At 40.3% G+C, this 12,784-nt stretch overlaps 2 protein-coding genes across 7 annotated transcripts in view; one reads left to right on the top strand and one right to left on the bottom strand.

Annotated features, from left to right (window-relative positions):
* Positions 1-12,784, bottom strand: part of LOC144246591 (lysosomal acid lipase/cholesteryl ester hydrolase-like) — a 51,816-nt gene that overhangs the window by 15,507 nt on the left and 23,525 nt on the right. The window contains exons 2-8 of the mRNA XM_077784504.2: positions 6,679-6,814; positions 4,692-4,806; positions 4,253-4,451; positions 3,335-3,444; positions 2,352-2,488; positions 1,297-1,437; positions 507-578 (exon numbers count right to left, since the gene is read on the bottom strand). Of these exons, the coding sequence (XP_077640630.2) occupies positions 507-578; positions 1,297-1,437; positions 2,352-2,488; positions 3,335-3,444; positions 4,253-4,451; positions 4,692-4,806; positions 6,679-6,807 (903 nt within the window). The 5' untranslated portion in view covers positions 6,808-6,814. The remainder of the gene's footprint in view (positions 1-506; positions 579-1,296; positions 1,438-2,351; positions 2,489-3,334; positions 3,445-4,252; positions 4,452-4,691; positions 4,807-6,678; positions 6,815-12,784) is intronic.
* The window catches only part of ANKRD22 (ankyrin repeat domain 22), a 28,886-nt gene that overhangs the window by 6,415 nt on the left and 9,687 nt on the right, over positions 1-12,784 (top strand). For 2 of the 6 annotated variants that reach the window (XM_077784630.2, XM_085582508.1), the window contains 3 exons: positions 9,728-9,971; positions 10,998-11,093; positions 11,979-12,291. The exons of 1 other annotated variant lie outside the window; for it this stretch is intronic. In XM_077784630.2, the coding sequence (XP_077640756.1) occupies positions 12,271-12,291 (21 nt within the window). In that variant the 5' untranslated portion in view covers positions 9,728-9,971; positions 10,998-11,093; positions 11,979-12,270. Of the gene's footprint in view, positions 1-9,727; positions 9,972-10,989; positions 11,094-11,978; positions 12,292-12,784 lie in introns of those variants that run through there. 3 more of the 6 variants (XM_085582512.1, XM_085582510.1, XM_085582509.1) reach the window with 2 other exon arrangements.

Below are 12,784 nucleotides of genomic sequence, written 5' to 3'. Positions count from 1 at the left end.
AGAGCAAGCTTAGGTTTGAAAGTGGCATGAGGTGGCAGAAGAGGCAGATCCCCATTTTGCCATTGTGTCAGCAGAAGCATTTGTGCATTAAACTGGCTTTTGGAGTTAATCAAGGCTGCAATTAATCCTCTGGGAGACAAGCTTTAACCTAGATCACTTTGGTTCATCCCTGACTGTAAAGTTCTCACTTATGCCACCTGCCAAGTGCCTAGGCTGTGCTTGTGTTCACTTCTGCAGCTTTTTGCACACATCTCCATAAATAAGGGTGAAGGCTGGAAGCCATTAGAGCCGAGGGAGGTGTGATGTGCCCTGGGGAAATCTCAGAGCCTGGTGACAAAGGGGAAATTCAGGGAGTGGTGTGGTTAACCATGGGGAGCAGGGCTCCCTCTGTGACAGGTGAGATGTGATGGGCAGATTTCCAGACCTGTCACCTCTGGACTTCCCTGTTGGCTGTCAGTTGCATAAAAAGCCATACTAAGAGTGTTTATATGTCAGCATAGTTGTACCTGCTGCCAATGAATAACATTCTGTACTGATGTTCCAGCTGGGTAATGTCCCATGTATGAATCTGTTCGACTCTGGAGACAAAGCAGAAGTGTTATGAAGGCAGAGATCCAGTGCTCTGACATAATAAAACTGCGAAGGCCCTGAGCAACATACTGCTGCTGTGTTAAACCCCCCTTTTTATAGGACATTCTTCAGATATAAAAATGGAAGCTGAGGAAAGATTCACAAATACACTAGTTTACAGTAGGAATGATTACATAGGTTTTTTTTACCTTTGGAATAATATTTTCAACATTAGTCCATAGCCATAGAGAAAACATAATTTGAGAAACATGTATGGCCTTTTTTTTCCCCAGGTTCTATGATTTTTATTATGCTTTTAAATAGTGCTGTCCATAACGAGTAGAGAAAGATTGTTAATATGCAGTTTGCTTCAGCGTAATGAAGCTGCATGTGTGAGAGCTTTTCATGGGTACACTTGTTAAATAGTCTGAGAGATGAAAGGTGACTGGAGAACAGACATGTGAAAAGTCTGTAAGAACAAGAGGTATCAGCCAGACTAAAGGAATCCAATCTTTCTGCTGGGAGAAGTGTGAAGAAACAGATCTGAGTTTTGGCTGGAAACGTTTCAAGGTGTAGCAAGCAAAAATAAACCATCTCTTATCTTCAGAGGAGTCAGATGTCTTGTTGTTTTGGAAGGAAAATATATGAATTTTTGCAAAGGAGAAAAAGATCTTTGTCCAGTTACCCTTCAAAGCTTCTTCAGATTTCTTGTATTGAGGTGCTTACCGTGTTCATATTTTGTACCCTGCCCCCAGCGATGTAGTTGAAGATACTGCCACAAACTTTCCTCAGACATGCACAGAACTGTGTTACAGGTCCTTTCATCAGCTCACTGTATTGAAGAAATCCTTTGCAGCCAAGCAGTAACTGAGGGGAAAAACTTTTCTTAGCTGTTGCAAGATTATTTCATGCAGAAAACTCTCTCTTCTTTAAGTCACTCTCTCTTTTTAATAGTCTTGCCTCTTCACGAGAGGCAAGATTGCTGAAACTGCTTGTTATCCCACTATCCTTTATAGTGTGTTCTTCCCAAGGGCAGACCACCTGTTCCTCCTTCTCCTTGAGACAAGTTCTGGAGGTCACTATCCCTCTGTTTTTAGTGTACTGATCTCAGTGAGAAAGGAAGTTGGCTGCACTGATGGCCGCAGAATACACGAAGTCCCTTTTTGCCCTAATATTTTTTTCCTAGCAGGTACAAACTGTACTGTGATTAACACTTCTAAGTAAAGAGGGATCAGACAAATGAGAAGAGTGTAGAGCTCAATGCTCTATAGTCACATCATGGGTGCAGCTTGGACAGAAAGAGGATGTGCTTCTGTGGTTTGACCTAAAGTATAGCATACATGATTTCCACATTCCCAGCAGATTCTATTGACACCTTCTGGTGTTTAAACTCCATTTATCACTTTACAAGTAAATACTTTATGGGCATAAATAATCTGCATGTCTGATGAAACTAAGATATGAAATATTTTATATGTGGTTTTTATTAGTGCTTAAGGCTAGATTTAGTAGACTATATTAGATTTCTTTTGTTCTGGTATTTGGAAGTCTTCTTCAGAAATACTTGACTTAAATAAATAATTATGAAAGTATGCCTGCTACCTTCAAGAAATTGCAAAAGTGATACTACGTGAAACCTTGCAGTTCAGCTCCCTAGAAAGTCGGAAGTCTGATACGCTGAATTAAATTCTAACTGATCACCCCCTAAAAGTTCAGGTTGACTGAGTCCAGTAGAGAAAAGCAGACAATTGTCTTTTTCTTTAGAAGGAGGAATTACTTACCCTGATCAGTGACTGGGGAAGCCGGGTGATTGTTACCAGAGGACTGGTAGCATGTGTGATGGTGACCACTGGTGCCAAAGCAAAGAATGCTTTAATCTTCTGAGACAGCTCAGGATAAGTAGAAAATGCTATGAATCCTGCAAGCTCAGAAAAGGAAGTCAAGCTGATGAAGAGATCTCCACTGACCAAATAAATAAAAAAGCAGTAGGCAGCAAAGGAGTGAGACTAGATTAACATCCCATTGGCTGTTTTCTATTTCTGTGCTGCAGACCTAAAGAGAATGTTTGATTCTTGCTTAAAACCTTTTTTTTTGGAAGATAAAGTTCATTCTAAGGTCACAAGCTCATTAGAGCATGTCCTGATACTGCTTTTGTCAGAACTGACAATTTTGTGTTAAGGCCAGTTTTGGTTGAAAAGGTATATTAATCAGATTTTTGAAATTCAAATTCTCTCTAAAGTTCCCTAAACTCAAAATAAAGAGTTTCTCAGCTTGCAGTCTCTAAAAGACTGTGCATGGGTATGCTGGCATTCAGCAATACAATAATTATCTGAAGATTAAGAATAAAATTTTTCCTTGTGATTAAGGACATACTTGCATGAAAATAAATTCACACATAAAGGAAGAGTATAAGGAAGGCATTTAAGCTAAAATGGGTTTGTCCCATCCTGTTTTCTGAATGTGTATAAATTTCTCCACTGATGGATTTAACTAGCTGACATAATTATCTGAAGACAATGAAGGTGGTGACTTCGTCTGAACTGGTAATTCTGTAAAAAGACTCTTAGAATGCACACATGGGAAGAAAGGAAAACGATTTTCTAATAATGCCACTTCCCCCAATTTTCTCCTCTGTTTCTGAGTTTGTTTTTCTAAAAGGACAATTTACACTGTAGCATAAACCCCAGAGTCTTCTCACAGACCTTATGTATAAATCATAAACACTAACACTGACTGTTTGGTACCCAGACAGTTCTAACATTACCTGCAGTTGACCCTTCAGAGTGACCAACATAGTAAACATCCTTCTGTCCAGTTTTATTCATGATGAAATTCAGCTCTGCTGGAATGTCGTATTTACCTATCTCATCAAAGCTGTGGGGAGAAACACAAAAAGCTGGCAGACAATTTGACTGTCACCCTGTGAGTTACTGACTGTCAGTTTTGTCCCTTGCACCAAGCAGGACCTGTTGAAGGAGGAGGTTGCACACTGTGTCTGCATCCTTGCTTGAGCTGGGGCAGTGGGCAGAGGGGTGCAGCTGTGCAGCCTGGCTGCCTGCTGGGCTCTGTGTGGATGAAGTGCCAGTTTCACCTGACAGCTGCAGCCTCTGGGGAACTGAATTTAATCAGTGCTTTCACCTGCATGCACTACAAGAAATAGTTTTCTCTCAGATAAATTTATCTCTCAGATAACAACAAAGCTGTAGTAGATCAGGTTTCTAGACTGAGCTGAGCAGGCTCCTGCCCTTTCTGCATTTGGGACACGGTGTGTCTGATGGAAGACATCAAGGTTACAGATGTCTCCCAGTTTAGGAAGCCTTTTCCCAAAGAAACCAGGGTGTTGTATGGACAAAGGTGATCTGTGTACTTCCAGCTTTGCTTCCGTGTGTGCTGATTCCAGAAGAGCCTATCCAGATCATGCAGCCAATTCCTTCTTATAACCTCCCTGATATGACCAGGAGTGGCTGCATCTGTGGAAAAGAGTTTGTCTAGTCTCCTTAAATGTTGCATGTCCCACTTGAAGTCAGACTATATGAAAACATGTAATGTTTTCATATAATTCAGAGCGGAATTTTTTTCATACAGCCAGAAGAGGAAAGGTTCTTCATTCTAGTAGCAACTGCCTAATCTTGCTAGTTCCCTGAAAGTTTCTTTCTTCAGAAATTCTTTCTCCACAGAGTACCTGAACTGCCAGAACTCCTTCTGGCAGGGTTTGAGGGTCTTGTGTTTTAAAGACCAGGTGTCTCCTCGGCTGTTTGCCAACCAGACATCATAGCCAGCATCTGCAAGGATGAAGCCCAAGCTGTTGTTGGGCAGGTTGGAAATCCACTGAATCGCATCTCCTAAAACACCATGATGTAGCAAGACTGCAGGCTTCCTGCCTAAAACAGAAGAGATTTTAGGCTGTAACAGTAATAGGGAATGTGTAGTTAAAACTGAGGTGCAGATTTCGGTTTTACTGGAGTGTTTTAATATACAGAATTCAGGCTGCATTCTAGGCTGAATGACTGGGTGCCCTTGCTGAGATGGCAAGGTATGGAACTTTGCAATGCAAAGGGGAAGGATGGAGAATCCATGTAAGACTTGGCTCTCAGGCTGTCCTTATACCCTGTATATCATACCTGCATTTTGGCTGTTCCTTCCAGAAGGAATTCTGTAAACAGTAAGGATGTACCCATCCTCCGTTGGAACTTCATATTCCTCGCTGGGGAATCCATGATATCTGATTATTTCACTCTGTGGAAAGCCAAAGGAGAGTTTTTTATCATGCATTTACAGTGTAGTTATTGGTGTAAGAACTGTTCAGAGGCTGCTTCTGCCCAGGAAAGCTAGCCAAGAACATGCCAGGAAGATAAATGTGATAGCATATTGCTAGCCTTTCTCTACTGCTCTGTGTTGTAGTGGTAGGGAGGGACACCAAAAGGGATTCCTGCAGGAAAACAAACCCCAGGCTCTCTTTTTTGTGGATGATTCTATAGCTGCCATGCTGTAGCCATGGCGGCTGGAGGATGCAAACAGCAGTGAGAGGAGCTGGGATAGATTTCTGTGAAGTGGCTTGTGTATTCGACTTAATGCTTACTATCACTCAAATTGTAGTAATTTCTGTAGCTCCAGCACTCAAGCACCACACAGAATTATAGTAGTAGCAGGATGCAGTAAAGTCTTCTAAGACCTGCTTAGATGGTAGTTGTCTGGAATTTGATTCCCTATTATGGGACAAAGTGAGTTACTAACCTTTTGGGAGATAGTTTATCCTGTTTTGCTGACACAGGTTGACACAGTATGTAGTATGATATTCTGCCTTGGAATGTGGTCAGACCACTCAAATAATGTCCTGTTTTGCAAGCTATCAGTGGTGTGCTGAGAAGGAACACCATGTGTTTCTGTTGGTGTTGAATTATGCTAAAACAGGTCTGACGCATCAACCCCAAATTAGCATCCTGATAATGAAACGAAGATCTGGCAAAGATAAACTGCTATGCCAACCTGGAGACATAAGGTAGTCAATCACTTTATACTTTCAAAGTCCAGTCCACTTTCATATGGTTAAGTTCTCCTAATATATTCCTTCTTGGAGTGTGTATGAACATTTCTGCTTTGGGTTGGGACACCCCTCAAAGTTACTCCTTGAGGATGAGCAAAAGAGATTTTGCTCACAGTTGATATGGGTGAGGGTGAGTTACATAAATCTCTTCTTTAATAATAGTTTCTTTTCACTAGCTTTAATACAATGGCTTTTATATGATTGTATATGATTGCATTGTTATAATGCACTGTTCTATATTATCTGATACCAGTAGTTTTAGCTACTTTTCTGTGTAGTAAAAAAATCTGATTAGGATATTTTTGTCTAATCATTAATTATAATAAATAATTTTTTTTTATATAAATATATTTGTTTAGCCCTGCAGGACAAAGTTGAAGAATGGTTCAATCACACCTTTATAATTCCTTAGCCTTCAGCAGTGAGAGTCAGAGGCTAAGACTGGATTCAGCTGCACCCAAACTCCTTTTTGAGAAGGAGTTTGGAAATCAAGGGGGTCCTTTCAGCACTTCACGACTCAACAGAAGGGCTTCTCTAATGAACTTTGTCTGAAGTTCCCACTCTCCCCACCACAAGGTTGTACCTTTCTAGATATTAAATGTGCAGCAGTATCTCTATCTGACCACAGTGAATCCTTTCTTGCCCAAGTGTGGTTAAGCAAGCCATAGAGGGTGGATCTCCTATTTCAGACTTACAGCACCACCTACTACACTACTGCCACAGTGAGGAAACCTTGTTGATTCAGAGCAAAGGGTTTTTGTTGTGAGAATCTGCTGTTTGAAGTAGGGGCTCAAGCACCCTTACCACTGTGCTAGGCAAACAGGTTGTTACAGAAGGGCAGGCCTTGGGAGTAGAAGCCAATCTTTTGTTTCCACTGCAAAGGAATTCTTCTCTCTAGCTCAGGCTGTTTGGATAGGAGCATCAACATTTCCTCTAGGTCCGTGATGCCAGAGGGACCCCTTTGAAGGGAATTTACTTTAGCCTCCTGATAGGCACAGTTAGTCAGTGGTAGTGGTAGTGGGAAAGATGCTTTAGAAAAAGTGAAAGAAGGTGACCCAACTCACAACATTCATGAAACATTCCGGGTTGCGGCTCATGCAGCGGCTTGTGTCAACACCTGCAGTGGAGGCTGCTGTGAATCCTGCTGAAAAGGCAATTCCTTGGGAGCAGAGCAGCACGAGGAGGCACCACATCTTGGGGCTGTGTGGAAGAGCACATGCTCTTTGTTCATTAGGAAGAGAGTGGTGTGAAATTCCACAGGAAGACCCAAGAGGAGAGTCTCCTGAAGGTTGCCCGAGGTCTGTTCCCCAAGGGCTACCAGAATAAGTACCTGTGTAAAGGCAGGATTGTCTATAGCTTTTCCTATTTTGTGTGGACCACAAATGAGTCCAAGGCTCCAGGATGAGAAGGAACCAACCTGGAGGCCTGTGTTTATATGATATTGATGCTTGTTTGTGATGATACCCTTCTTTCTCTCGACATATGGTTTTTTCTATTGTAAATCTGTCTTGGAGAAAAGGCTGAATTTTCCTGGATTTTTGGCATTGTCTGGTGGTCACCGTAAAGCTTGTCTGAACAGAAACCATAGTGCTCTCTGTATAGCTAATGCCCTGCTTTTTGGCTGTAGCCACCTTTTGTAATTAGCATGGATGAAACAGGTCATAAACCCAGGGTGTCTTATCTGAAACACCGTAGGGGAGATCATTCAGACTTGGAGAGTGTGGAAAGGACAGGTAAAATGTTTATTTGTTTCCTCAGAATTTCTTCAGGAGGGAGGGAGTGAGTGAGTTGTCAATTATTTTTATTTTTTATTAAATCTATCATATCCCTTGAGTGACCACATTCGGATTAAGCTACAATTGGAATATTATAAATAGATAGATAGATAGAGAGATAGATAGATATTAAAAATATATATAATTATATATTATTAGAATATATATACAGTGTAATACTTTGAATATTGAAATCTAAACTCATTGTGGCCTATGCACTTTGTAGGAGAACACTCTAATTCTTCTGTCAATACAACAGAAATCATCCTACCTGTGTGCTCTGGAAGCACAGTTTCACAGTAAATTGTCACTGCTTTCTGCTATTTTATTTAGTTCAAACAAAAGTAAAAAACACATTCTTCTTTTTCTGTATGTCAAGCATTATTTGGGAAAAAAACGAAAAAGCTCAGGATAAAATAAAGTAAAGACAAAGCTATGGGGTAGCTAAATTATTACCTTGTTTATGGTGTGCAGTTTCTAAATACTGTACTGAATATGAAAGCTTTGTAAATCAGACCTAATGCACCAATCAACTCCAAGGCTTGGCACACAACTGTCTCATTAATCTCAATAGCCAAGTCATGACTGTAGGAGCCTTGAACAATAATCTAGTCTTTTTATGCAACAGAACAATGCCAAAGAGTGACATTTACTATGGCAAACTGGAAATAACTGAAATACAAAAAAACAACAACAACAACAAAAAAATATAAAATAGAGGAAGGTGCCTGAAAGATACATTCAAAAGTGCCATTTCTGAGGGTTTTTGATATTAATGAAAACAAACCTTAAACCTTCTAGAAATTCATCAGTGTACTCTTGAGAGAGTCATATAGACTTCACATACACTATAAATGGGACAGAAAGACACCAGGTTAGCAGATGTCAGAAAATCTGGGTTAACTTGCAGGGAAAACTCAAATGCTTTTGGAACTATAAGAACAAGATTTATTTAATTTATATACATGTTTTCAAAGCTGAGATTTCCATGCATCTGCAGTGAGTCCCTAGAGGAAAAAAACAAGGAGAACAAAATAAAACAATTAATTACTCCTTTTTCCCATTTGCATGGGCCAAAGTCTTTTTCCTCTCTACCTCTGGCACACCTGCCCTTTGATGCTCGGCAGGCAGGGAGGATGGCAGGCTGGCTGCTCTGAGAACCAGCTGCACAGAACCAGGACAGCACAGCTGGATGGAGACAGGCAAGGAGAAAGAGAGCATGGATGCAAACAAACAAATTTACCTCTGGTTTGACTCGTGCTTGCACCTCCTGCTGCAGTTCCTGGTCAGTCTCCTGCTGATTCACTGCCAGAAGCTTGTGCCAATAAAAGGAGTAGAGCAGTAGAGTTCTGTGTGAGATCTGCATACACAGGAGAGCATGTTTAAGTGCTGCTTGTTTGGCAGTATTTAAGGAGTGGAGTTATTACGTGATAAATAGCACCGTTGCATGATATTCTGAAAGACCAAATTGCACCATGGATCTGGTGAAGTAAAAAGACATCAAACCTGTCATTAGAATACTTATGAGGAACTTGGTTTTCTTGTTCCCTGAGGCTGTGGCAGATCTTTGTACTGCTACCTGTCTTAGTAAGTGCTGTAATTCCTATATTTTGGGATAAAAAGGAGAAAGAATCCATCTTTTCTCAAAACTTTCTAGCTGTGAATGTGATCTCTGCTGCTGTGGGTAGTACAAAAGCCGTTTCGGTCGCTGGTTCTGCACCAGTTGTTTGTTTTCTGAATTGCTGATTGCTTGGGGACAATCCTTCTCTGTTAGATAATCTTAGAATAAAACCAGAAGTGATTTGAAAGGTGTGAACCCCACAACATACAAAAAAGAGTTTGCTCTGAATCACCTGCTTCTGTAGGGATTCTCAGGAACTTAATTAAGTTTGAAAACATTGTTTAAACTTCAAGTCAAGAGAGGGTGTTAGAACCAAGTCTTATTATTTCCGAGCCACCTTGATGAACTGTGTGACTGCAATATATTAGAGACCCCTCCCTATCCTCTGACTTAATTGAAGTCAGCCTTGGGGGCCTGATCCTACTGACACTGGCCTGGCTTCTTGATTGCAGGAAATTTTTGGAAACGTGGGTGCAAATGATATGCTGCCTTGCCTGGGAAAATAAATGAAGTAAGTACTTAGTGGACAAAACCTGAGTGTCGCCACAGAAGCAATTCTGCTTTATGAAGTAGGGCACAGTATGTGGAAAAGCCAAAAAGGTGATTTCTCAATGAAAGCATCACAGCTCAGCAGGTCTGATACCTCCACTTGATGAGACATATTGAAGGCTTTGCTCTATTCCCAGATAACACCATCCTACATTTTTTGTTTTATAGAACTGCCAGCTGGGAATGATCTGGAACATTTTACCTATATCACCTTGTGGTGGCATATGGGATGTATGAGATATTTTCTGATATTGTTGATGGGAACCACGTGAAGAGCAAAAGAAATGTTAGCCCAAAGGGAAGAGAGAATGAAAGTAACACATATAAAAAGAGAATAAAAACCACAAAGCCTAGAAACAGAAACTTCCCAGGATGGACTGTCCTTACTCAGAGAACCAGGGCAGATGAGATAGTAAGTATTCTGTTTTAAAATGCTGTGGCAAAACTGAAGTCCAGGTGGTCTGGCCTGGAGCTGGACATAGCATGAACTGAGTTTAAGGTTATGAAATACAGGCTCTGGTCCATGTCATGGAGGGGTTTCTTTGTGCTTGTTGGGTCTGAGTCAATCCTGTCCTGCAGCAGAGGTGCAAGGGACCCTTGCAAGGATGCTGTATAAGTGGTTAAAAGTCTTCTGAGGGAAAGTGTAAGGTGTCAGTGTCCCTCTTGTGCAGACACTGGCCATTCCAGGTCTGCATTTCTTGGGAATATGCATTTGGGAGGATTGTTCTGCACATGTCTCCAACAAGCCACAGGTTGCTTTCCTGAGAGCAATGTAACTCCTGTGATTTGTGGCAATACAAATTCTACTGCTTGGAATTTAAAGAGACAAATTATATTCTGTGACGTATTGAATATGCTGTTCTTCAGCTATTGATATCTAGTTTAAAAAATTAATTTACCTTATTATTGCCCTGGTGAAGGTCCTTCTGAAAAATATTTAGCTCCCTTCTGGTTCACATGAAACTTTTGAAGTGTTGTTGAATTCTGTGAGGAAGTAAGAATCATGTTTCCTCCACAGACTGGCTAGGGGACAGTTTGTCCATGCACTGTCTTGACACCCTTTGGAATAAAAAAACCCCTTATTCATAAAAAATAATTTTTTCAAGATTCATATCTTCATTTGCAAGTATGGCAAAGAGCACTGAATCAATAGGTTAATCAGAAGTGAACCTGAGACTATATACATCTATATACATTTGCATGAGTTTCATACCTCATCATGGGCTGCTTAAGTGCTCTTCAGTTGAAGCTGGGACCAAAGTAGTCACTTCAATGAATTTTTTTTTTTTTTTTTTTTTTTGGTTTTTTGGTTTGTTGGGGTTTTTTAAAATACCTTTTCAGATTACCATACATTTATTTATTTTTGTTAGGAAGAGATTAATTAAACTACTAAGTTGCTTTATGTATCATCTTAGTGATTCGATATTTCTTTCAACAGGTTGTAGTTTATAAATTCCAACAAGCAGGTCAATAGATGTGGGAGGATGTGAATATCTTAGGATCTTGATGTGGAGAAGATCTTGATGAAATAATGGTAAGGAAGACCTTTTCAGCTTGGAGGTGTTACTCACTCTTCCATGTCCTTAGCCTAATGTCATATTCACCACATGCTTGAAGATCAGTTTGGTGTAAGGATGCCAGTGAGTCTGTCACAGATGGGTGTTATCTCTGTGTCTGTTACGTGCCAGCCTAACGTTCTTCTGATAAGCAGCCATTGAAAGGGTTAGAACTGGTGCCAGCAAAAGAACACTACAGCCAGTAGCTGTACTACTTTAATTAGAGAAGGCTGGAGATGGTCCTCTACCTTGCTGAGAATCAATATGAAAATTATTTGGAAATAGAAGTTGCTAAATGTAAGGCAGAGGGCTTGGGTTTAAGATGCAATCTTACATGCATATGTTTTAAAACTTTTTAAAATTTTGCTTGAAATACATGAAATGTGATTTAAACTATAAAGGGAAAAGATATTTTTGAGGTGAATACAGAAATTTGAAATACACTTGCCTTGCTCAGAAAGACTGAGTGTAGTACAGAAATGTCATCAGCATCTTATCCTCAGGGACATCAGTAATAATTCTGTTCCCAATTAGCATATAAAATTACTAGGTTAAACATGAATCATATTCACTGGTTGGGCTGGGCTAGAAGGGGAAGACTGAACAAAAGTGATGAAAGCGACCGGCCTGTTTAATTAAAGAGTGAGAGGCTAATTATACTGGGAGTTTTCATGAAAGGTGTGGGATTTAGTTGTTTCCCTTTTCCTGACAGGCGTTTGAGGTGTTCTTGCAGAAGGTTTGGAATATGTTTTTATTTTTGGACCCTCTGTCCTCTTTTAACTCCTCCATTTCTTTACTTGTGAAACTTTCTTCCCTTCTCTCTCCCTTCTCTCTTCGACCTGTTTTGCTACTTTCCTTTTTAGGTAACTGGAGGCTGTTATTGCAAAAATGACAAAGGAAAATGCTTCTGTGTTGTAACTTGTTCCGCCAGTCTCCCATAAGCTGCTGCTCTCACGTTTACCTCTCTGGGCTGGGTTTCTGAAGACAATTGTTTTGTGCTACTAAGTAGAAAGCACTGAGAGGAAACATAGCTTAAGAAAAAGTGATACTTTTGAGTTAACTATTAACCAGATTCAAACAAGCTCAAGCACATTTCAAGTGAGGGTGAGTTGCTGGGCTGTTGAACAAGAAGGAGCTCCAGAGTGAAGAATAGGCATGGGGATACTCTATTCAGAGGTACGTGACCATTTCCTGCAGTTACTGACGCTGTTGAAGGTATGGATATTCACCGGACTTGGTTTGCTCCCTTCGCAGCCTCCCATGCACCGGCTTGTAGAGATCTGGAAGTTTTTCCCTTTGGAAAGGTTTTCCTTTGTCTATTACAAGCCGTCAGTAATATTGTTTACAGAAGCCAAGAAAATGCAATAACCGGCGTAATTATCATGGCTGCACAAATTATGTGTTCAACATTTTCTGTTCTGTGTTGAGATCAGAACGATTCTGTACATGGTGGAAGCAGCAAACAGCTTTGCAAAAAGCAGACAACTCCTGGGCTTACACTGATACAGATAATAAACTTAATGCCTTAGAAAACCTTCCACTCCCTCATTTTGTTTTAGGAAGGTATATATTTTTTATCTTATCTTTATGGGTTTGTCCCCAAACTACAGTTCATTTAACATTTTCCTGTACTTTAGCATAAATTCTACTTAAACGTATTCTGTTATAA

Source organism: Lonchura striata, chromosome 6, assembly GCF_050655825.1.
Source record: "Lonchura striata isolate lonStrDom1 chromosome 6, ASM5065582v1, whole genome shotgun sequence".
NCBI lineage: Eukaryota > Metazoa > Chordata > Aves > Passeriformes > Estrildidae > Lonchura > Lonchura striata.
This window is presented reverse-complemented; position numbering and strand designations above follow the sequence as displayed.